The sequence below is a fragment of the Patella vulgata genome, chromosome 5, assembly GCF_932274485.2.
Source record: "Patella vulgata chromosome 5, xgPatVulg1.2, whole genome shotgun sequence".
NCBI classification, from domain to species: domain Eukaryota; kingdom Metazoa; phylum Mollusca; class Gastropoda; family Patellidae; genus Patella; species Patella vulgata.
In genome coordinates, this window is record NC_065883.2 from 25,964,059 (window position 1) to 25,987,331 (window position 23,273).

General features: G+C 37.1%; 1 protein-coding gene across 1 annotated transcript in view; it reads right to left on the reverse strand.

Moving 5' to 3' along the window:
* LOC126820880 (titin homolog) overlaps positions 1–23,273 on the reverse strand; it is a 41,124-nt gene that overhangs the window by 12,260 nt on the left and 5,591 nt on the right. The window contains exons 2-5 of the mRNA XM_050549024.2: positions 19,559–19,714; positions 18,700–18,839; positions 12,973–13,144; positions 6,040–6,255 (exon numbers count right to left, since the gene is read on the reverse strand). Coding sequence (XP_050404981.1) covers positions 6,040–6,255; positions 12,973–13,144; positions 18,700–18,839; positions 19,559–19,666 — 636 coding nt within the window. The 5' untranslated portion in view covers positions 19,667–19,714. The remainder of the gene's footprint in view (positions 1–6,039; positions 6,256–12,972; positions 13,145–18,699; positions 18,840–19,558; positions 19,715–23,273) is intronic.

Consider the following 23,273-nt stretch of genomic DNA (forward strand, 5'->3'; position numbering starts at 1 on the left):
AACTATACACGTATAGAAACCACATAATCTCTTGATTGGAAATGAAATGGGGTTTAACGTCCTACTGTTTTGCTCTGAACTGGGCTAATGAAGACGGGCATACGCCATACAGTGTGCTATGAGGGAAATTTTGCCCGGACAGCGGCAATATGGCCTACTCTTATATCAAATTCCAAATGTCAAGGGATCTTTTACGTGCACACCGATCAGGACTGTCGGTAATTTTTCACAGATGATTAGCAGCACTGCTAATCAAAAAGTACAATTTTGCCAAATTTGATTAGCAAATTTAAAAATTGATAAGCAGTTTTTCAGTTTCAACATAAAACACCTTAATAACAAGATTATTTTAATTTTAATTTATAACAAATGATTAGATTTCATTCTTGAGATTTTTTAGAATTTTAGCACTGCTCCAGGTAGCTGTGAACATTTCTGAATGTAGACTTTTGGTTAGGCCTTATGTCTGAAGCCAATTCTTGGCAGTGGCTTCCGAAGTCCCGCTCATTCGTTAGAAACCAATTTCGTCTGCTTTTTATCGTGTGTTACTATTTTTGTTCAATCGGACGCACACAGTATTTATCGAATAATCTCGATTAACTAGACGCACGGGATATAAACAATAATATTTTACAGGAATTCTTACTTTGATTTCTCATTTTACAATACGTTTACACATATTTATTTTTTATATTTTATTTACAATACATGGGGGATACATTGAATTTATTTTTTTCAAATTGAATACTGATATAATTACTTGAAATTGACATGTCTCGCAACATGAGTGGTACTACTTGATTCCCTATTTCCGGTTTAATAGTCCCAATTCATAGAGTTATGTCCCTGTATAATATAGTATAATGAATTGAGTCTGGGTAGTTCGAGAAGAAAATGTCACACAGAGAATTCAGTTTTGTTTATAAAATTTATTTGATATTTTATACACGTTGGAAGTGTTGAGAAATGTGGATAAATCTTTGTGTCAATATCCAAAATGACAGGCATATTAATGATTCGCAGTTACTGCGAATCAAAAACGTTAGATTTTAATTTTTGATTAGCAACGGACAAAATATGTATTGCAAATTGCGCTGTGATACCGGTTGTCGGCAGCCCTGACACCAATGTGTACACTGGACCTTGGTTTTTCGTCTCATCCAAATGACTAGACAGCTGTCCTTGTCAGGCCCTCCATACTGCATCACTGACAAGGGGGGGACCACGCCGGAAAATTTCGTTATTGATGTTATAGAGTTGTATACATAGTCGTCAACAGATTATACCGAGTGTTGTGTTGATAATTAATGATGAGTGTCTGGTAGTAGAACAATAAAAGTTGATTGATACGTGGGAATCTTATCAATGGCGTGAAGCGGTCCATTCTTAGTCAATAACATATTGTCCAAGTGTCATAAGAATTTATTAGGACAAAGCCGTTTACCGCTACTACAGTCATGCACGATGTCATCGAGATTATTATGATCTTCAAAAAGGGCAATTGATATGAAGTACTGTTCTTCAAATCCAACCAACTGTCATATTAAATAAAAACAGTATAGAAATTACGTAAGTCCTTAACAATGTATGTGTTGGGAGAAAAATGCATTATAATTTTTTATACGGCCTTGTGGGAGGGTCCACAAACATGATATACCATATTTTTACACTATTTGCGTACAAGGGTGGCCATTTTGTCTGGCAGTTTTGGTCCAATTTTCACGAAATTCGAACTCAACCATCATCATGTAACGATGATATATTCAGTGACTTCTATAGGGACCACAAACTATAAACGTGATTTTTCGTTTAATCAGGGGCCATATCAGGAAGTTACGATACAACATGCGCAAATATTGAAAGGAACCAAGATCTTTTGGTTATAAACATGCATTTGAGTTTCATCAAAATTTCGTACACTCATGGGCCATAATCCATGAAGTTATGGTCCGATACATGCCAATATCGAAAGGAACCGAGATCAACCTATATTTCAAGTTTTGTATAGTGTCCACAAACAAATTGTGGACGTCCAGATGGACAGGGGTGACGACATAATACGAACACATGAAAATATGGGCGTATAAAAATCCGACCATGTTTTTAAAGATACATTGCATTGGAACGGAAAAAATGTGCATACAGTAGCTAAGGCATTCAAGCAGTCTATAATGGTTGTCATTTTTTTAAAAATTCTTTTGTTAAGTAATGGGAACATTTAGAATACACAAAAAAAGTAATGGGAACATTTAGAATACACAAAAAAAAAAAATCAAGGACAACCACCCATCAAATAATTAAAATCTTATTGACTTCAAGTTATTTTTAGAGCTAACATAAACAAAACATATTCCAGTAATCAGATGATAACTTTAATTTTTCGAGATAGGGTTCTTACTTTTAACATGAAGTATCTCTGCAGATGTGACAAAAAATGGTTGTCGGCCGATGGGACTTGTGCAAATCTAAGATACCTCTTCTGCCTAATTTAGAAGTGAGGTTATACCAAGGTTAAACCAGAACATTTTATCTTTATAATACACATAACATTTACATCTTTCAGGCAATAGGAAAAAAGTAATCTGCTTTAAATACTAATAATAGTATTAATACCTATACAAATGTTAATAGTTTTCAGTTTGTCCTTTGTACATTTTAACAAGGCAACAGTGAGGCTGATGTCCCCGCCGAAATCCCAAAATAAATAGATGACACATTTTAATTTAACGCACATTTATTTTTTTCAAAAGTATCAAGCAATCAAACTGATTATCAACTATACACTAAGTAAAGTTTCATCACTCTCTAGCAGACAGAATCAAAGTTATCTTGTCCTAAAGCATTGACCAACCAAATTGCTTAGGTCATCCTCCTGACAACCAACATTCAAGAATGAAGTTTACAATTGAAAATGAAACCAACAGCAGCCTCCCATTTCTTAATGTACTGGTAAGAAGAGAGAACGCCAATATCACCACCTCAGTGTACCGAAAACCAACACATACAGATCAGTATATCCACTACAAATCTAATCACCCTATCAGCACAAAAGCAGGCATTACCACCACTTTAACCAAAAGAGCCAAGAATATTTGTGACCCTGAATCCCTCCCCGTAGAAATTCAACACTTAAAAGAAGTATTCACCCACCACAACGGATACCCAGAACAAATGGTCAACAAGGTCATCAATGCCACACTATCCGACCTACAAATTTTATTCAAACCTTTGATATATATGTACCTTTTATGAAAATTCATCCCTTCTTGGTGTATATTACACTGTCCATGATGTTATTGCATTGCCTTGGATGTTAAACACTTAATAAACAACAACAGAGAACAATGTTTTTTTGCAGTCGTCGAAATTAGCAATTTTCTAATTTTCACTACAGCACAAGGAAATGAAAAATGCTGTAGCAGAATTGAACTGCTACGGCAGCACAGCATTTTTTTGTACCGGTACATAAAAATAAAGTTTTCAAAATTTATTTATTGTACATATGCTAAACAAAACTAATGTAAGTGGTATTACATATAGCATTATAGTTATTATTACTATAGTTTACAATATACTGCAAATTAATTTACTAAAAAAGAAAGAACTGTTTCAAAGTCAAAAGCCTCTCGTACTTATTCGGTAGAATTAACGGTAGAATGAGTACATTAAAAATTGATCGTAATACTGAAAGTACGACACCATTTACGACATCCAAACCTTTAAAATAAGAGTGCCGTAAATTGGTCTGGGTGACCTATTTACGGCAAATATACAAATTTAAAGACCGTAGAATTGTAAAATGAATAGACCTACACAACTTCTAAATATAAATAAACAAAATACCAATACTTCATTCTTTAAACTAATTTGGGATGATAGTGTCTACTGCGGCTTTTACCATGGCTTTGCCATTTGCCATGGTAAATTTTGAGCGCCCAGTTTGTGTACAGAGAAGGACGAAGGGGTTTAAATACAACAATGGCTCGAAATGTTCGCCTGTCTACTTGTCGCCTACAGGCGATTTTTTTCGTCTGACTGGTAGCAATTAAAACTACCAGTCGCTTGCGACAGGTGGAGAGAGAGAGAGAAATGGGGTTTAACGTCCACTCGACACAAACTAGGTCATTTCGGGACTAACATATGGTTTAATTTTATTTCAATAATTCGCTTGCGCGTAGGGGTCTTTAGCAGTGGGAGGAAACCGGAGGACCCGGAGAAAACCCACGAGGTTGGACAGGCGACCCTACTCCTTGCCACGTACAACTGGGGATTCGAAACCACGCCAGTTGACTCAATGACAGACTTTATGGTACAGCGCGCACGTGCTAACCATTCAGCCATCCAACCCCCCTTGCGACAGGTGGACTAAATTTTACTGGATGTTCAGTAAATTGACTTAAGACCACAATACTCACGTTCACGTCATGTACATTTAATTATTCGTTTATAAGCGCTAGAATTAAGCACGTAAATAACGAGAAAAGCCGCCATCTGCACTGTTTACATTTCGCTCTGTCGTAGGCTACAGTTACTCACACATTTTGGAAGTAGACAATTTTATAACAATGAATTTCACACCATCTACACTTGTTTTCATCTGCTTGACACAAGTTTATAGCATTATGGAGTATTATATCTAAATAAATTAAAACGCACCCCCAAGTCACCTGATATAATTCTACCGTAACGACACCACAGTATATAGTAGTGGTTGGAATGGAAATGCACACGATTCGTTGCTTGGTGTATTTAATCATTTGGAAAGTTTTAAGCAATTTCCATAAAAAAAAAGGCTACGAATAATTTATAAGAGTAAGACAATTTGAAAAATCAAATAATCAAGTCGGAAAAATATAATTTGTAGCGTAAATATAGTCCGGATATGTGGGAAGGGAATTCTATGTGGTGTGGTACCATGATACTTTGTGGAATTCACGTGGATACGGATGATAAAATTGTACGAATCTTCAAGTTGCTGAGCTAAAGCAGATTAGCCGACTTTCAAGAACTTTTAGACATTCCGATGTCGAAGAAATGAAAAGTTTTCATATTATTATATTTATATGGAGCAATGTACATCAAAGACCTAAACAAACGTGTGTGTGTACCTTCATGTATGGATATGTGTGATGTGATTAGTCTTTGAGTTTGATAATTGAGAGTGACAGGTTATTTACTGAAGCTACAGGTATAAAGAAAAGCTTTTTTTTTTAAACATTTCGAGGCCTGCCAACTGGGCGTCTTTCTTCGATTTTTTCTTTGTCCTGCGCGGCAAAAAATAGTGCCGACCGGCATGGGCACATCCCTGTACCTCAATTAGGACGAGAGTTACTTTGTTGCCAATCGAATTGCTTATTGCTCGGCTTACCCTGAGCAGAAAGTGCTCATTATTGAACTTAAGTCAAGGTATTGATGTGATAAAACTATACACCAAGTGTCCTCACTCTCACTAAATTATAACTAAAGTTATCGTGTCCAAAAGCATCAACCAATTAAATCGCTTATCTCTGCTTACCCTAAGCAGAAAATTCTCATCTTTGAACTCCATCAAGGCATTCACCTAATAAACACCTAAGCCAAGTGTGAACATTCTAGCTCAATTAGAATGAGAGTTATTGTGTTCCAAAGTCTCGACCAATCAAATTGCTTATCGCTCTGCTTACCCTGAGCAGAAAATGCTTATTATTGAACTTAGTCAAGGTATTGATGTAATAAAACTATACATCAAATTCCATCACTCTCAGAGTCTCACTTAATTAGAACTAAAGCTATCGTTTCCCCAAATCATCAACCAATCAAATTGCTTATCTCTGCTTACCCTAAGCTGAAAATGCTCATCTTCAAACTCCATCAAGGCATTGACCTAATAAACACCAAGTTTGAACATTCTAGCTCAATTAGAAGGAGAGTTATATTGTGTCCCAAAAAGTGTGACGGACGGATGGACGGACAGACGGACTGACGGTCTGACAGACAAACAAACCCATTTTGATAGTCCCCTGCTTTCTACAAATGGCAGGGTACAAAAATTAAACCTACCTCTGAACTGTCTGAACATTTTTCTTTGACATTCTTACTGATATTTTTCTTTAAAATTGGCAAAATTTCAGCCTTTAATGGGTTTTTCATATCTTTATACTGATCAGCTGTTGCATTATTGTTAACATTACTCTGTATGGCTGATCCAGATGACGCTTGAATTTCTTCCATTTCCCCTTTCATTTGCTGTTTCGTTGTGTCTTTCCCTTTCTTTTTCTAAAAGCAAATAAAGCTCTATTAAAAGGTGTTGTATTTTGATATGAATTAATAAACAAAAATAACTCAAAAGTTTATGCCACACCAAACCATGTTTCATACCTCTCAATGCTTGTAATTTTAAAATCTCTCAATCTCAAAGGTTATCACAACCGGCCCCTATAAATTGAGACATTTATTCCTTTTCACACTTTCCATATAGGCTATAATTTGTTATCTTTTACTCTGAATTTTAATCTTTAATTTTCTGTTCTGACTGATGTAAAAAATGACTTTGTTTAGCTATAATTTTAATTGGATTTCACATCTGAATTATAAAATTTCTTACAGATCATTTTCTTTGACAACGGCACAAGTTCAGTGCTGTTGACAAGCAATTATTGTATTATTATTATTTCAATAAATGTTTTTACATTCTTGTATAATGGAAATAAGTGACAGATTTAAAAAAAAAAAAAAAAAATACATAAACTAGAAAAGTGAAACTGCCATGACAGGTTTTACTACTGATCATTAAAACTTTACTACATATCACTTCCTGTACCAATAAAAAAACACAGTTCCCCCTAAAGAGGAATAAAACTTAAAATATTTTTTCATATCGACTTGATAAGCCGAAAATATAAACTTTCTCAGTTTTATTTCAAAATGGTGTTAAAACGAAAATGAAATTTTGGCCCTTATCATTTTGTGCATTTTTCAATTCAGTAATCAAGGTGCCCATTTCCAATGCAGAAGCGTATCTTAAATAGAAACTTTAATTGCACATGCTATTTGAAATAGCTCTATCCTTTAAAGATAGGTTCCCAGAACAGTATTTCTCAGGTGGTTATTTCCAATACAAGTATGGCAATTTTGGTATATATGGAAATTAGAAATATCCAATCTTACTAGAAAAATACTGCATTCACTGAAAAACATACAAGACAAAAATGTAAGGGTTTTCCTAATCGACAACCCGACGATTAGGAGTGTCTGCACTTGTGACGTCAAAGGTTGCATGAGGAGATTGAGCGCTTGATGTACATGTTGATAAACTTTATAAAGAGTTAGACGTACAACACTTTCTGAGATAAAAATCACAGGAAAAGACGCGGGCAGTGGATAATCCGAGAATTTAATTAGGCTTCAATATTTGTAATAAATAGTCAGCAATTAAAAACAACATTGTCTTGTGTATGTTATGAATTCTCCTCCGACTTCCCACCCGCTATGTACCTAGAGAGGTTAGTCACGTGGCACAAACACGCCCTGTTTTGAATGATTTTTTATAGTAAGGGTATTCCCTGACAATTGCAATATTTTATGAAGGATTTGAAGCAAAATTATGATAAATTTATTAGTTTGAATATATTTTTAGTCCAAATATATTAACAAATCACCCAGTTTGTATGCGGGAATGTATCTTTAAATCACAAAGACTTTTCCTGGAGCATCAGACGACTCTGACACAATTCCATTAGAAGTTTAAGAGTAACAGAATAATAACCAGCGGCTGCCAGGCAGGATACGCCTACATTTTTGAGAGATGGATAGAGAACAAGCTAAAAAGAAAGTGATTTTTCCTACAATCAAGGGCCATAATTCATGAAGTTACAATTCGATATGCGCAAATATCGAAAGGAACCAAGATCTTTGGGTTATAAACATGCTTTTCAAGTTTCATCAAAATCGAACTAAAATTGTGACCCATACAGGGTCCACAACCTTGATTTACCCTATTTTTACACTATTCGTGTACGGGCGGCGGCCATTTTGTCCAGCAATTTTGGTCCGATTTTCACGAAATTCGAACTTGACTTTCATTACGGTGTAACGGTGATATAATGAAACGTTTTTTTAAATTGGATAATAATTGTGACCTCCAGAGGGACCACAAGCTAAAAAAGGCGATTTTGCGAACAATCGGGCCATAATTCAGGAAGTTACGATCCGATATGCGAGAATAACGAAAGTAACCAAGATCTTTAGGTTATAAACATGCTTTTCAAGTTTCATCAAAATCAAACTAAAATTGTGACCCATACAGGGTCCACAACCTTGATTTACCCTATTTTTACACTATTCGTGTACAAACGGCAGCCATTTTGTCTGGCAATTTTGGTCCGATTTTCCCCAAATTCGAACTCAAACTTCCTTAGGATGTAACAGTGATATAATAATACGGTTTTTTAAATCAGATAAAAATTATGACCTTTATAAGGTCCACAAGCTAAAAACGCAATTTTCCGTATAATCAGGGGCCATAATTCAGGAAGTTACGGTCCGATATGCGACAATATCGAAAGGAACTGTGATCTGTAGGTTATTAACATGCATTTCAAGTTTCATCAAAATCGAATTAAAATTGTGACCCATACAGGGTCCACAACCATGATTTACCATATTTTTACACTATTCGCGTACAAACGGCGGCCATTTTGTCCGGCAATTTTGGTCCGATTTTCACGAAATTCGAACTCAACCTTTCTTAGGTGATATAATAATACGGTTTTTTAAATCAGATCAAAATTATGACCTCTATAGGGTCCACAGGCTAAAAATGCGATTTTTCGTACAATCAGGGGCCATAATTCAGGAAGGTACGGTCCGATATGCACGAATATCGAAAGGAACTGAGATCTTTGGGTTATAAACTTACATGTCAAGTTTCAACAAAATCGGATAAAAATTGTGACCTCTATAGGGTCCACAAGCTAAAAAAGTGATTTTTCGTACAAACAGGGGCCATAATCCATGAAGTTTTGATCCGATACATGCCAATATCGAAAGCAGCCGAGATCTTTTTGGGATAAACCTTTATTTCAAGTTTCGTCAAAATCGGACAAGAATTGTGACCTGTAGAGAGTCCACAAACAAATTGTGGACGTCCAGACGGACAGGGGCGACGACAATATACGTCCACATGAAAATGTGGGCGTATAAAAATTGAATAAAGATAGATTGCCAGTAAGGATGTAACAGTTCAAAAATTATTGAACCGGTTAACTGGTCGTTAAAAACCCAACCGAAACCGGTTAACCCATAAAAATTTTCTCTCAAAATATTTGATGCACCAAAATAAGACTTGATAATATACTATTCAAAAAAAGTAGGGGATATTTGATTTTTAAGTGTTATTAAAGTCACCTAATGAAACTGACGAAGAAACAAATGACAAAATGAAATGAAGTTCACATTCATCGATTTATTCCAAATGATCGTTAGACTAAGTAAGGCACAGACTGACCATTATAAGGGTAAAATGATACCCGGGGTCAAACAGCAAAGTTACCACAGCATCACAACCAAGTCAGTAACGGGTAAATCCTCCTCTGTTTGCCAAACAAGCATTGATCCGACGTGGCATACTCCTAATGAGACGTCTAAGGTCATTTTGGTCCAGATTGTCCCATTCCTGTTGCAACGCAGCAGCAAGTTCTTGGACATTGGCAGGACGTTGTTGACGTTGACGTAACCTCTGTCCAAGCATGTCCCAGACATGCTCGATGGGGGAGAGGTCGGGACTCAGTGCTGGCCAAGGTAATGTGGTGATGTTCTGTTGTTGGAGGTAACCTGTAACGATCCTGGCCCTGTGACATCTTGCGTTGTCATCCTGGAAGATGAAACGGCGGCCATGACGTCGTGCGAACGGCACAACATGGACTGCCAAGATGTTGTCCCGGTAGTACTGGCCTGTAACACGCCCTGCAACAACATGTAAAGCCGTTCTTCCAGCAACAGTGATGCCTCCCCACACCATAACAGAACCACCCCCAAATCGATCATGTCTGATGACGTTAACGTCCTGGAAGCGCTCGTTTCGACGACGCCACACCCTCCTACGTCTGTCCAAAAAATCAACAGTGAACCTTGACTCATCTGAAAACATCACATTGCTCCAGCGTCGATTATCCCAGTGTTGACGATCCCTACACCAACGACGTCTTGCCTGAATGTGATGATCTCTTAAACAAGGGATCACGCGAGGACGTCGGGCGCGAAGGTGACCCCTATGCAGTCGATACCGAATCGTCTGGCCACTCACTCTCACACCAGTGTCTGTTTGAAGACGAGCGCTGATCTGATTTGCTGTGATGACACGATTTCTCAAGGCCAAGGTACGGATAAATCGATCCTGGGCTTGAGTTGTCGCCCTTGGTCGACCTGAGCGTGGTCTGCCCTGTACAGATTGTGTATCACGGTATCTGGACCATAGCCTGCTTATGACAGACTGAGAAACATTCATCGTCCGCGCCACAACCGCCTGTGTTGTGCCGATCTGTAGCATGCCAAGGGCACTTAACCTTTCATTTTGGGTAAGCCGACGCATATCAAAGTTTGTTTTCTGGTCACTAAAACAATTAAACTGATGTTTCCACCCTGGAATTCAATGCCACAATGACTGTAACATTCAAAGTCAGAGTCGTGCAAATCTTGGGTTGGACCCCCATGATGATCCCAAGCATCACCTGCATTCCATGCGGTAGCTATTGGTGCGTTTGGGCGTCACATGTAACTGGAAATGTTTCTTCTGTTAGGTTCTATAGTGACTTTTTTCGTAGTCATTTGCATATTTTAGTATTATGCCCCCAAAATCAAATATCCCCTACTTTTTTTGAATAGTATATATTAAATTACAGCTTTTTAGTTAACAGTCAGTACAAATTCCATTCATTCATTGTTGATGTTTAATTTCTCCATCTTGTGTTGTACTTTGGGGTCACGTATAGACCAGTTGAAACCATATTGATTTTATTTAAAAAAAGCTTCACTAATACTTCATAAGGTTAAATTGTTTAAGTGGCATTTAGTAACTGGACAAGCCAACAGTGAGGCTGATGTCCCCCGCCGAAATAGGAAAATAATTAGAGAGTTATTGTGTTCCAAAGTCTCAGCAAATCAAATTGCTTATCGCTCTGCTTAATCTGAGCAGAAAATGCTCATTATCGATCTTAGTCAAGGTATTACTGTAATGAAACTATACACCAAGTTTCATCACTCTCACTTAATTAGAACTAAAGTTATAGTGTCCCAAAGCATCAACCAATCAAATTGTTTATCTCTGCTTACCCTAAGCGGAACGGACAGACAAACAGACAGACGGACGAACCCATTTTAATAGTTCCCTGCTTTCTTCGAAAGGCGGGGGACAATAAGCATGAACATTTACTCAATTCGAAGATCAACCAATCAAATTGTTTATCTCTGCTTACCATAAGCGGAACGGACAGACAGACAAACAGACAGACGGACGAACCCATTTTAATAGTTCCCTGCTTTCTTCGAAAGGCGGGGGACAATCAAAGTAGGAGGGTTATTGTTTTCCAAAGTCTCGACAAATCAAATTGCGTATCGCTCTGCTTACCCTGAGCAGAAAATGCTCATTATCAAACTTAGTCAAGGTATTACTGTAATGAAACTATACACCAAGTTTCATCAATCTCACTTAATTAGAACTAAAGTTATCGTGTCCCAAAGCATCAACCAATCAAATTGCTTATCTCTGCTTACCCTAAGCTGAAAATGCTCATCTTCGAACTCCATCAAGGCATTGACCTAATCAACACATACACCAAGTTTGAACATTCTAGCTCAATTAGGAAGAGAGTTATCGTGCCCCAAAGTATCAACCAATCAAATTGCTTATCTCTGCTTACCCTAAGCGGAAAATGCTCATCTTCGAACTCCATCAAGGCATTGACCTAATAAACACATACACCAAGTTTGAACATTCTAGCTCAATTAAAAGTTATCGTGTCCCAAAGCATCAACCAATCAAATTGCTTATCTCTGCTTACCCTAAGCGGAAAATGCTCATCTTCGAACTCCATCAAGGCATTGACCTAATCAACACATACACCAAGTTTGAACATTCTAGCCCAATTAGGAAGAGAGTTATCGTGTCCCAAAGCATCAACCAATCAAATTGCTTATCTCTGCTTACCCTAAGCGGAAAATGCTCATCTTTGAACTCCATCAAGGCATTGACCTAATAAACACATACACCAAGTTTGAACATTCTAGCTCAATTAGGAAGAGAGTTATTGTGTCCCAAAAAGTGTGACGGACAGACAGACGGACAGACAGAAGGACAGACAGACGGACAGACAGACAGACAGACAGACAGACGGACGAACCCATTTTAATAGTCCCCTGCTTTCTTCGAAAGGCGGGGGACAATAAGAAAAACACATGCACAATTGTATGGAATACAAGTTACTTGAAAAGATTATTTCAGTGACGTTTCGAGAAGAGTTCTCCCGTCTTTATTAAGCTTGATAAAGACGGGAGAACCCTCGTCGAAACGTTGCTGAAATAAACTTTTCAAGTAACTTGCATTCCATATAATTGTGTCATGTGTCATTCATTAGATTTGTTATGAAATCAATATTTGAAAGCATACCTTTGGATTTTTAAATACAAAATAAGTTTGATTCTTCAACATCAGCTAACAAAACATAAGCCCACAGAAGCTAAGTCGTCCGGGCAGCCAACAAGGGTCGTCGCATATTTTTTTTCTTGTCACAAATGAAAATAGTTACAACACATTAAAATTTGTTTGCGAGTATCAACCCATTTCGCGTCTAGTTCTGTCCTATACTAACGTTTAGTATACATAACTCGGGCAGTAATTATCGAAAATCAATGAAAATCAATAGGCCCCTTCGTCTCAGGGCAGGCAAACAAATTAATGAATTAAATGATATTCCATCTTTCTTAAAATTAAATACTTACACCTCCTCCTCCACTCTTGTTTCGAACTTTTTTCTTTCCTCGATCATTTTTTCTTTCCTCTTCTTCTTGTTGTCTTAGTTGTTCTTCTAATTCCCTCTCTTTCTCTTTAATATATTGTAACTGTTGTTCTATCTCAATTTTAGAAGGACTTTTCTTTGCTTCCAGTTGATTTCTAAGGAGTATGTGTAAAAACAAAAGCTTTGACATTAACTTTTTATTCTGTTCCAGGTCAGTAGCACTGTCCTCTTGACTAGAATTTTCATAATTTCATAATGTAGGGCTCTTTAGCAGTTGGAGGAACCTGAGTCCTCGTCGCATGTAAGATGGGAAACAAAACAATGCTGTATCATATCATTTTAAAAAGATCAGTTGCCAGGCAACGAAAATACACCCACAGCAACTAAATCATTCGAACGTTCACAAGGTTCAACAAAGTGAAACAAGGGCCATAACTCTACAAGTAATTAATTTAAATTGCTGAAATTCAATAGGATTCTTTATTTCACTAATTTAAATGATGCATATAAATATCATACAGGTCAGATAATAACTTATCAATCGAATGTCACAAGGTTCAACAAAGTTAAACAAGAGCAATATATATGCCGATAACTCTAGGTGTAATTATTGGAAATTCACTGTCTAGGATTCTTCATGTTAAAGATGTGGTATGTTCCAAAACAAAATTACATGGCAACCATACCATTTATTTGCTATTTTGTTGTTGAATATTTCATTCTTAAGGTTTTCAGGGGTGCTGAAGATGAAAATTGTAGTAAAATTTTGATTTGAGATTTGTTTTATATAAAAAAAAGTTTATCTATTTTTTCTCGCCAACTAGAATATTTATCTCATGCAATGAACTCTTTTTGTAACAAAACATCAACAACATATGCGGCATATTGACATTTCCTATGATAGTGTTATAATTTAGAACAAATGAGAATAGTCCATACATTAGTAATCTATGTTTTGTATATCATAACTTTGGTGAGAATAACTGCAGTTAATCTCGTCAATTAATTAGCACCTTAGTGCCAACGGTCAGGGGATTAAGCAGAGAAAAATAACTAATTTCGCTGAGAATTTTAAGAGAAAAGACTGATTTATGAATTCGGTACTCGGTGCTATTTTGATCTTTTGGGTCGATAGAGAGAGAGAAATGTGGTTTTACGTCCACTCGACACAAACTAGGTCATTTTTGGGACTAACATATGGTTTAATTTTATTTCAATAATTCGCTTGCGCGTAGGGGTCTTTAGCAGTGGGAGGAAACCGGAGGACCCGGAGAAAACCCACGAGGTTGGACAGACGACCCTACTCCTTGCCACGTACACCCGGGGATTCAAAACCACGCCAGTTGTCTCAATGACAGACTTTATGATACAGCGTGTGCACGCTAACCTTTCAGCCATCCAACCCCCCTTGGGTCGATGGATAGTATATTTATAGACTCTTTTTGTGAAAATCCTAATTTCGATCAAAATCAATATTTACACTTGTTTTGTCTGTATCTCATTTTATTGCACATTCCAACTCATTTTACCATCACAGGTCACATATAAATTTCATACATATCGGATGATAACTTTCATCAATCGAGCATTAACAAAGTTGAACAAAGTGAAACAAGGGTCATAACTCTAGAAGTAATTATTGTAAATTGCTGAAATTCAATAGGCTTTGTGATTTCACTAATCTAAATGATGCATATAAATTTCATACAGATGATAACTTTTGGCTTTATAGCGTTCACAAGGTTCAACAAAGTGAAACAAGGGCCATAACAAGGGAAATTCAATAGGCTTTGTGGTTTCACTAATCTAAATGATGCATATAAATTTCATACAGATGAGATAATAACTTTCGTCATTAGAGCATTCACAAGGTGCAACAAAGTGAAACAAGGGCCATAATTCCAGAAGAAATTAATGGAAATTCAATATGATTCTTTGTTTTACTAATTCAAATGATGCATATAAGTTTCATACAGATCAGTGGATAACTATTGTCATTCAGGTGTTCATATGTTCAACAAAAAGAAACAAGGCCCATAACTCTATATGAATTGAAGGAAATTGCTGAAATTCACTAGACTTCTTCGTTTCACTAATCTAATTGATGCATATAAATTTCATACAGATCAGAATAACTTTTGTTGTTAGAGCATTCACAACATTCAATAAAAAAACAAGTGCCATTACTCAAGACGTAATTAACGGAATTGCTGAAATTCAATATGTTTTGGGTTTTTTTCACAAATTTGAATGATGCATATACAGAGCGTTTACAAAGTTGAACAAAGTGAAACTCCAGAAGAAATTAACGGAAATTATTGAAATTATCTAGGCTTCTTCATCCCACTGATGCAAACGACATATATATCAATATCAAAACAATCAGATGATAAATGTAGTCTGTAGTGTTCACAAGAAATTGTGGACGACGGAAATGGGATTTAACGTCCTACTCTTCTGCTTCAACTGGGGCTAAATGGGCTAATGAAGACAGGCATACGCCATACAGTGTGCTATGAGTGAAAATTTTGCCCAGACAGCGGCACTATGGCCTACACGGAACCTTGGTTTTTCGTCCCATCTGAATGACTAGAGCTGTCCTTGTCAGGCCCTCCACATTTCCATATGGGCGTATAATAACCAGCAGTTGCCAGGCAAGATACGCCCTCATTTTGCAAGAGATGGATAGATAATAAGAAAACATACGCCCACAGCAGCTAGATAGTCCAGGCAGTCAACAAGAGTTGTCGCATATTTTTACTTTTTTCGGTAATGAAACATTTATAATACATTAAAATCTGATTAAGAGTAACAACTCATTAAATAATTATCAGAAAACCATTAGAATTTGTTTGGTTTTTATAAAGTTCTGCCATATGCTAACGTTTAGTATACGAAACTTTTAACATCATGGATTTAGCTGTTCAAGTCATAAAGACTCATTGAAAATCAATATACTTGTTCATCTCAAGACCTTAAAGGACAATATTGGTGCCAGTCATTATCACATATGTGATAGAGCTGGTTAAACACATTCAAATATAATTTTAACACAGAGATCATTGCTACGACAGCTGAGTAATACATGTTTCCTGAATCGGAAGTGACGAACGCCAAAGGAAAACACAAGTCATATCTCTATATAACTGACTGATGTGACGAGTGATAACGGATATATGGGCGAATTTCTGCTCACTAATAATTCCTTCGAAGACCAAAAGTTGTTGTGTGAGAATGTGAGAGGACATCTGATAATTCATAAAAAGAATTGACTGCCACTAGAAAAGTAAACACGAAAGAAAAACAGAAAAAGTCTGTGCATTACCATGTTTTTATAAGGTATAGAATGAATATAAGGCTGACCTTCAAAATATCTTTGTTTCGCCAAACCCGACCCACAATCGAGGAGAAGGGTCGGTAGGTCGGGGTTTTTTTTCAGATTTTTTTTTAAAGAGCTAATTTGACAGGTTGATAATTTTCTGGGGGGGAAAGATTCGTCTTTTTTTATTGTCAAACAAATCAATGAGTATGACATCGGGATTTTTTGTGATGCACGACTCCGAGACTCGCACACGATTTGCCACGAACTCTAAGTGTGAAACCCCTTCAACACGTTTTTAACGATCGTGCGGGTTGTACCTTCATTTTTCTCGAAAACGGATATTGAAAATATCTTCGTCATGTTTAAAACGACGCCCCACAGACATAGAGGCAGAATCATTTCGTGGGAATGGACGTGCTTTCGCTGCAACCATTTTGTTGAGAAGCGACACCTATGACGCTTTCGTCTTGATCAACCAGTTTCAATAATGAATCAAACCATAGCCATAGTAAAGGGAAATAACTCTTGTGATATATTTCAGGTTGACACACAAAATAAAATAAAAAGATCGCGGAAAAGTGCAATAAAATAATTTAAGTCGGGGGTGGTTTTAGTTAGTCGGTCGCGTTAGGCGAAACAAAGATATTTTTAAGGTCAGCCTAAACAAGGGAATGTACAGACTATTTCTATTTTTCTCGTGTTCTCTTATCTAATGACATTCAATTACTTTATTGAATTGTCAGGTATCCTCTTACAGTCCAATATAACAACTTTTGGTCTTCAAAGGAATTATAAGTGAGTAGAAATTCGGCCGTGTATCTGTTATAACTCGTCACATCAGTCAGTTATATATAGAGATGACTCGTTTTTTCCATTGACGTTCGTCAATTCCGATTCAGGAAACGTGTATTACTCAGCTATCGTAGCAATGATCTCTGTGTTAAAATTATATTTGGAATGTGTTTAACCAGCTCTATCACATATGTGATAATGACTAGCACCAATATTGTCCTTTAAACTCTGTGTTTCAATCTGATGATAACTTTAGCCTCTAAAGCGTCACAAGATTTTTCAAAGTGATCAAGAGCTATAACTTTGGCAGTAGTTATCCCAAATCGTTGAAAATCAATAGGCTTCTTCGTCTCATGACCTTAAACACTGTGTATAAATTTAAAGTCAATCGGATATTAATTTTAGCCTCTAGAGCGTCCACAAGATTTTTCAAAGTGATCAAGGGCCATAACTCTGACAGTAATTATCGGAAATCGCTGAAAATCAATAGGCTTCTTCGTCTCATGACCTTAAACACTGTGTATCAATTTAAAGTCAATCGGATATTAACTTCAGCCATAAGAGTGCCCACAAGCAATTGTGGACGCCGGACCGCCAGACGGACTGGGGCAACAACAATATACGACGACATTTCAATGTGGGCGTATTAAAAAGCGATATTTCGTACAATCAGGTGTTATAATCCAGGAAGCTATGGTATGAAATGCATGAACATCGAAAGGGAGTGAAATATTTGCGATATAAAGATACATTTTAAGTTTCATCAAATTGTGACTTCTAGAGGGTCCACTAAATTCAAACTCAACCATCATAAGGGTGTAATGGTAATATATTCGAACGTTTTATTAAATCTGATAATAATTGTGACCTCTAAAAGAGATCAAAAGCCAAAAACTTGATTTTTCGTCTAATCAGGGGCCATTATTCAGGAAGCTTATGATCCAATATGCGCAAATATTGAAAGGAACCGAGATCTTTGGATTATAAACATGCATTTCAATTCAAGTTTCTCAAAATCAGATGAAAATTGTGACCTCTAGAGTGTCCACAAGCTATAAATGTAATTTTTCGAACAATCAGGGCATTCAGGGGCCATAATCCATGAAGTTATGGTCCGATACATGCCAATATCGAAAGGAACCAAGATCTTTGGGAGACAGACCTATATTTCAAGTTACATCAAAATCGGATAAAAATTGTGACCTGTAGAGTGTATAGAAACAAATTGTGGACGGACGGACGGACGGACAGGAGCGATGGCATAATACGTCCACATGAAAATGTCGGCGTATAACAAACCAACAGTGATGGTGATGTCCCCGGCCAAATTAAGAAAGGTTATTAGATGACACACAATTTTAAATCAAAGTATTGATGTAATGATATACGCCAAGTTTCAGCATTCTCTCTCAACTAGATTCAAAGTTGTCGAGCTCCAAAGTCTTGAGCAATCAAATTGCTCATCATTAAACTTAGTCAAGGTAATGATGTCCTGAAACTATACTCAAGTTTGATGTAATGAAACTATACACAAAGTTTCACTATTCTCACTGACAGACGGACTGAATATCAATTCAGAAAGTTTTATTTTATTACCTTCCATGACATTCAATGTTTTTAACTGCTCCAAGGTTTTCATCAGTTCTTTGGTTTCCATTTCTATTTTGTTTACCAACTTTGGAAACAGACTCATTTTTATTGGTACTATTATCAGTATGCCGTTTTCTATTTGCTTCCTACAATGTAGATATATACATACTGAATAATAAAGCAACTTCATATTATGTGATACTAGCAGGATACCCGGCTTCACTCGGGGGTCATAACTCCGAAACTGGAAGTGGTAGACTAACGCCACCTGGTTTATGTAACCCCTATACCCTAAATTTCAGACTCGGGGCAGATGTAGCCGCCAACCCCGAACAGACAGACTTCGCTCGGGGGTCATAACTCCGAAACCGGAAATGGTAGACTAACGTCACCTGGCCTATGCTACTCCCCGGTCCGAGCTACCCCTTTACCCCAAATTTCAGACTCGGGGCAGACCTAGTGTAGCCGCCAACCCCGAACAGACCGACTTCGCTCGGGGGTCATAACTCCGAAACCGGAAGTGGTAGACTAACGCCACCTGGCCTGTGTTACTCCCCGGTCCGAGCTACCCCTATACCCCAAATTTCAGACTCGGGGCAGACCTAGTTTAGCCGCCAACCCCGAACAGACAGACAGACAGACAGACAAACGACAGTCACAAATATATATATATAGATAATTGTGTTTTCAATTATGCAGAAATCGGCCTGTCATGTTCACCCACAAATTGGAGGTTTCTAAACCTCAATCAGTTTGTAGATGACCATAATATAGTATGTTTTAATTCCATTCAAAGATTGGAATTGGTTGGTTATGATAAATTAATAACAATATTGCCACTTTAACAGTTAAACAAAATCTCTACCTTTCCTTTTTTCTTTTCAGATGTACCTTCCTTTTTAGACATTTTGACCGGTTGTTCCAACATCTTCCCTTTCTTGGACATTTTTGAATTAACTGTGTGTACGGGCATATTATCAATTGATTGTACAATACTGATTTATATAAATAAATATTGGCTCTGTAATAAATAATGAAAGAAAAAATGTTTCAACATGGAATAAATAACACAACTTGGCCTGTAATATTAAAAATCAATGATCATCTGTGACACTTACTGATGTTTTTTGGAAGATATTGATTTGATATGAAAACAAATACATATTTATTATCTATATACAATTGTTGTACATAAATTATTTCATTGTCATCCAATAATCATCTGTGACACTTGCTGTAATATTGAGTGTCTTTAATTGCATCTGTTAAAGTGCATTTTGCTGTATTCTTTGGAAGCTTAAAGCGATAATTTCATATTTTCTAAGAAAGTCAAAACATAATTATTTCTATGTCTTTTGGGCAACAGGTTGTCAACTCACTATTATACGATTATAGGTATCATTCTCCCTATTAAAAATCCTTTGACCCCGGAAATAATAACACAATTACCTCCCTTGTTTTCCTATTCCCCCCATGGAATAGCTATCTTCAAACGTTTGTATTTAAAGTTGAAAATGATATTTTTGCCAGTTTCTCAACTGGGAATAGTGAATTATAGGATTAATAGGATTATTCTTTAACAAGGTAGGACTGTTTATAGATACCATCTATTTTAAGGCTTTATTTTAATAAATTTTAAAAATATAACTTAAAAATATGAAATTGCAGCTTTAAAGGGCCAATCTCGATTATATTTTAGAGAATAAAACTGCTTAATTTTGTATGAAAAGCCCTTATCTTGCCACCTTTGCTCCATACTAACATTTTAGTGAAAGAATGTGTTAATGATAGCAGTCTCATTCCAAAAATAAAAGTTCTTAGAGAAATAACCTATGTGACACTACGGCCCGACAGATGTGTAATCAGGAACTTCCAGACAACGGCCATTGATACTATTGTCTAGGAGTTTTCTTTGACTTCACATTGTGATTAATTATTTCAAATGATCAGTTAAATCTAAAACACTGTTCACGTTAACTATGTTTTTATATCTTTATAACATCCATAATACAGGAAACTACACACACAGCTATGACATTAAATATAAGCTAAATATAAGTTCTCTTTCCCTAGCTTGTGTTTACTACATTACCATTAACATCATTCTCTTTACCCCACCTTTTCGTAGGACAAGTTTACTAACGGTACCCTCAACATCATATGGTTCTCCCACGACTTAACGGGGTGGTCTAATCCAAGTGGTGTCTAAATGATGTCCGAACAATGTTTGTTTCCCTGCCACTAAGCCGAGGAAGCTGTGGGTATGATCTTCCCCTTTCGGACTGCTCTATGAAACTTAAACCGTGCACGCCCCCTATAAAGAGGTCACGCGCATGAGTCACGCATTGAGCCCCGGGAAACTAACCAGGTACCTCCTTTATCGGATTGGTCAACTGCACAGACGCTATCCTGGATTTCAACACAGTGTACTTATATGGGCACCTAGGAGGGCGACTAACCACGTTTCTAATGCATGGGATTACCATATTTGGATTATCAGACTATTAGACCGGGAGCTAGACCGGGACCGGGAGCGATTGCAAGGAATTGATTTTTGGGCAAAACACATTTTATGGGGCTAAATATGCGTTTTTGAAAAATAAAATTGTTCCTACAACCGCAGTTTATCGCTTCTTTCATATGTGCTAGGTATTAGTATTCTACGCATCCTGGCATAATTTTTAATTTTTGGACCACAGGAACAGTGCCGACTAATCTATCCTAGTTGGGGGTCGTGTTATTTTGGGCGTGTCTGTTAGGGGCAACCAACCACACAAACTGTCTGGCAGTGGTCATTCATAATTCCTGTGGTGGTACTGAACAACTCCAAAGCTGTTTTAGGTGGTACAGATTTGAGCTAATCTAGCCTAGCTTTGGTCTGGAAATTAGATAACTCTTGTCAGGGATACTCCATCACTACAAATGTCTGGCAATTACATAGCTCTGTCAGGGGTACCCCACCACTAGAAATGTCTGTCAGAGTGTTTTTGTAATACCTGAAGATGTACGTTACATTGCTGTGCGATTTTCATGTGGTACACTTTTGAGCTAATCTAGACTAGTTGGGGGGCATCGCATTTTGGGCGTGGAATACCACACCCACCACCAGAAACCCGGCAGACTTACATTCTGATGATACCAGATATACATACATTGATACCATATAGGTGAAAATTAGTACACTTTTCAGCTAGGTTAACCCCCTGGGCTCCTGCTCTATATAATGACATTCCCTGATTTTAAACTACCAGACTTATCCTTGTTAACCTAGTTCTCGTTGTCACTAGTACTAGCTAACGACTTCAATACATTAACCAGAACACATTTACATAACTTGGGTAACCTCTACAGTATATAGGCCCTATAGTATTATACCTGCAGTTTTGATAAAATCCAATTTTATATTTCGCTCTTTACATCTCCTCACAATCAAACAAAATGGAGTGTTTTGGGTGTGGCTCTGCCCCTGGGGGTTGGATTTGGAACAATATAAAATAGGTGCCACCCTGTTTATTGAAATGACAGATATGCTGAATTTGAACAAAAACGTTTAATTATAGCAAAATGTAGAGTATTTACAGACAAAAAAGTGGGTGTGGTACGACACCACACCCCTGGGGGTCAGGATATGTATCAAAATAAATAGTTGCTATCCTTATGGTATAAGGAATAAATAAATAAGTTCCATTCAGACAAAAATCACAAAAATCGGGCATAGCTCTGCCCCTGGGGTTTGGACATGGACCAATATAAATAGGTACAACCCTATGATGTATCATTCCGAATTGGATCCAAATCTGTTAATAATTGCAGTCTATATATCATTTACAGACAAAATATTAAAAAAAAATGGGTGTTGCACTGCCCAAAGGTGGTGGTAGGGGGGGGGGAGAAATCATGCACCAAAATCAATAGTTGCCGTCCTTAGGGTATAAGGAATAAGTTTACCAAGTTCCAAGATAATCCATTCAGAATTGTGGCCTTCAGGCACTAAACACATAAATTGGGCATTGCTCTGCCCCTCCCCTGGGGGTCGGGACATGCACCATAATCAATAGTTGCCACCCTTAGGCTATAAGGAATACATATGCCAAGTTCCAAGATGATCCATTCAGAAATGCGGCCTGTATACGATAAAACACAAAATTTGGGCGTGGCTCTGCCCCTGGGGGAGGGGACATACACCAAAATCAATAGTTGACATCCTTAGGCTATAAGGAATATATATGCATGCCGAGTTTGAAAAGGATCTATTAAGAATTGCCACCTGTGGGCGAAACACAAGACATACACAATAATTGGTCGTGTCTCTGTTCCAGGTGGTCGAGCATGCACCAAAAATAATAGAGGTCATTCTTAGGACATAAGGAATAAGTATGAAAAGTTTTCAAGACAATCGATTAAGAATTGCGGCCTGTAGGCCACACACAAAAGGAAAATGGACATGGCTCTGCCCCCTGGGGGTTGGGCATGCACCATAAACAATAGGGATGTTTCTTAGGGCATAAGGAATTAGTATTAGTTTCAAGATGATACATTAAGAAATGCGGCCCGTAGACGACAAACAAACAAGTAAAAGA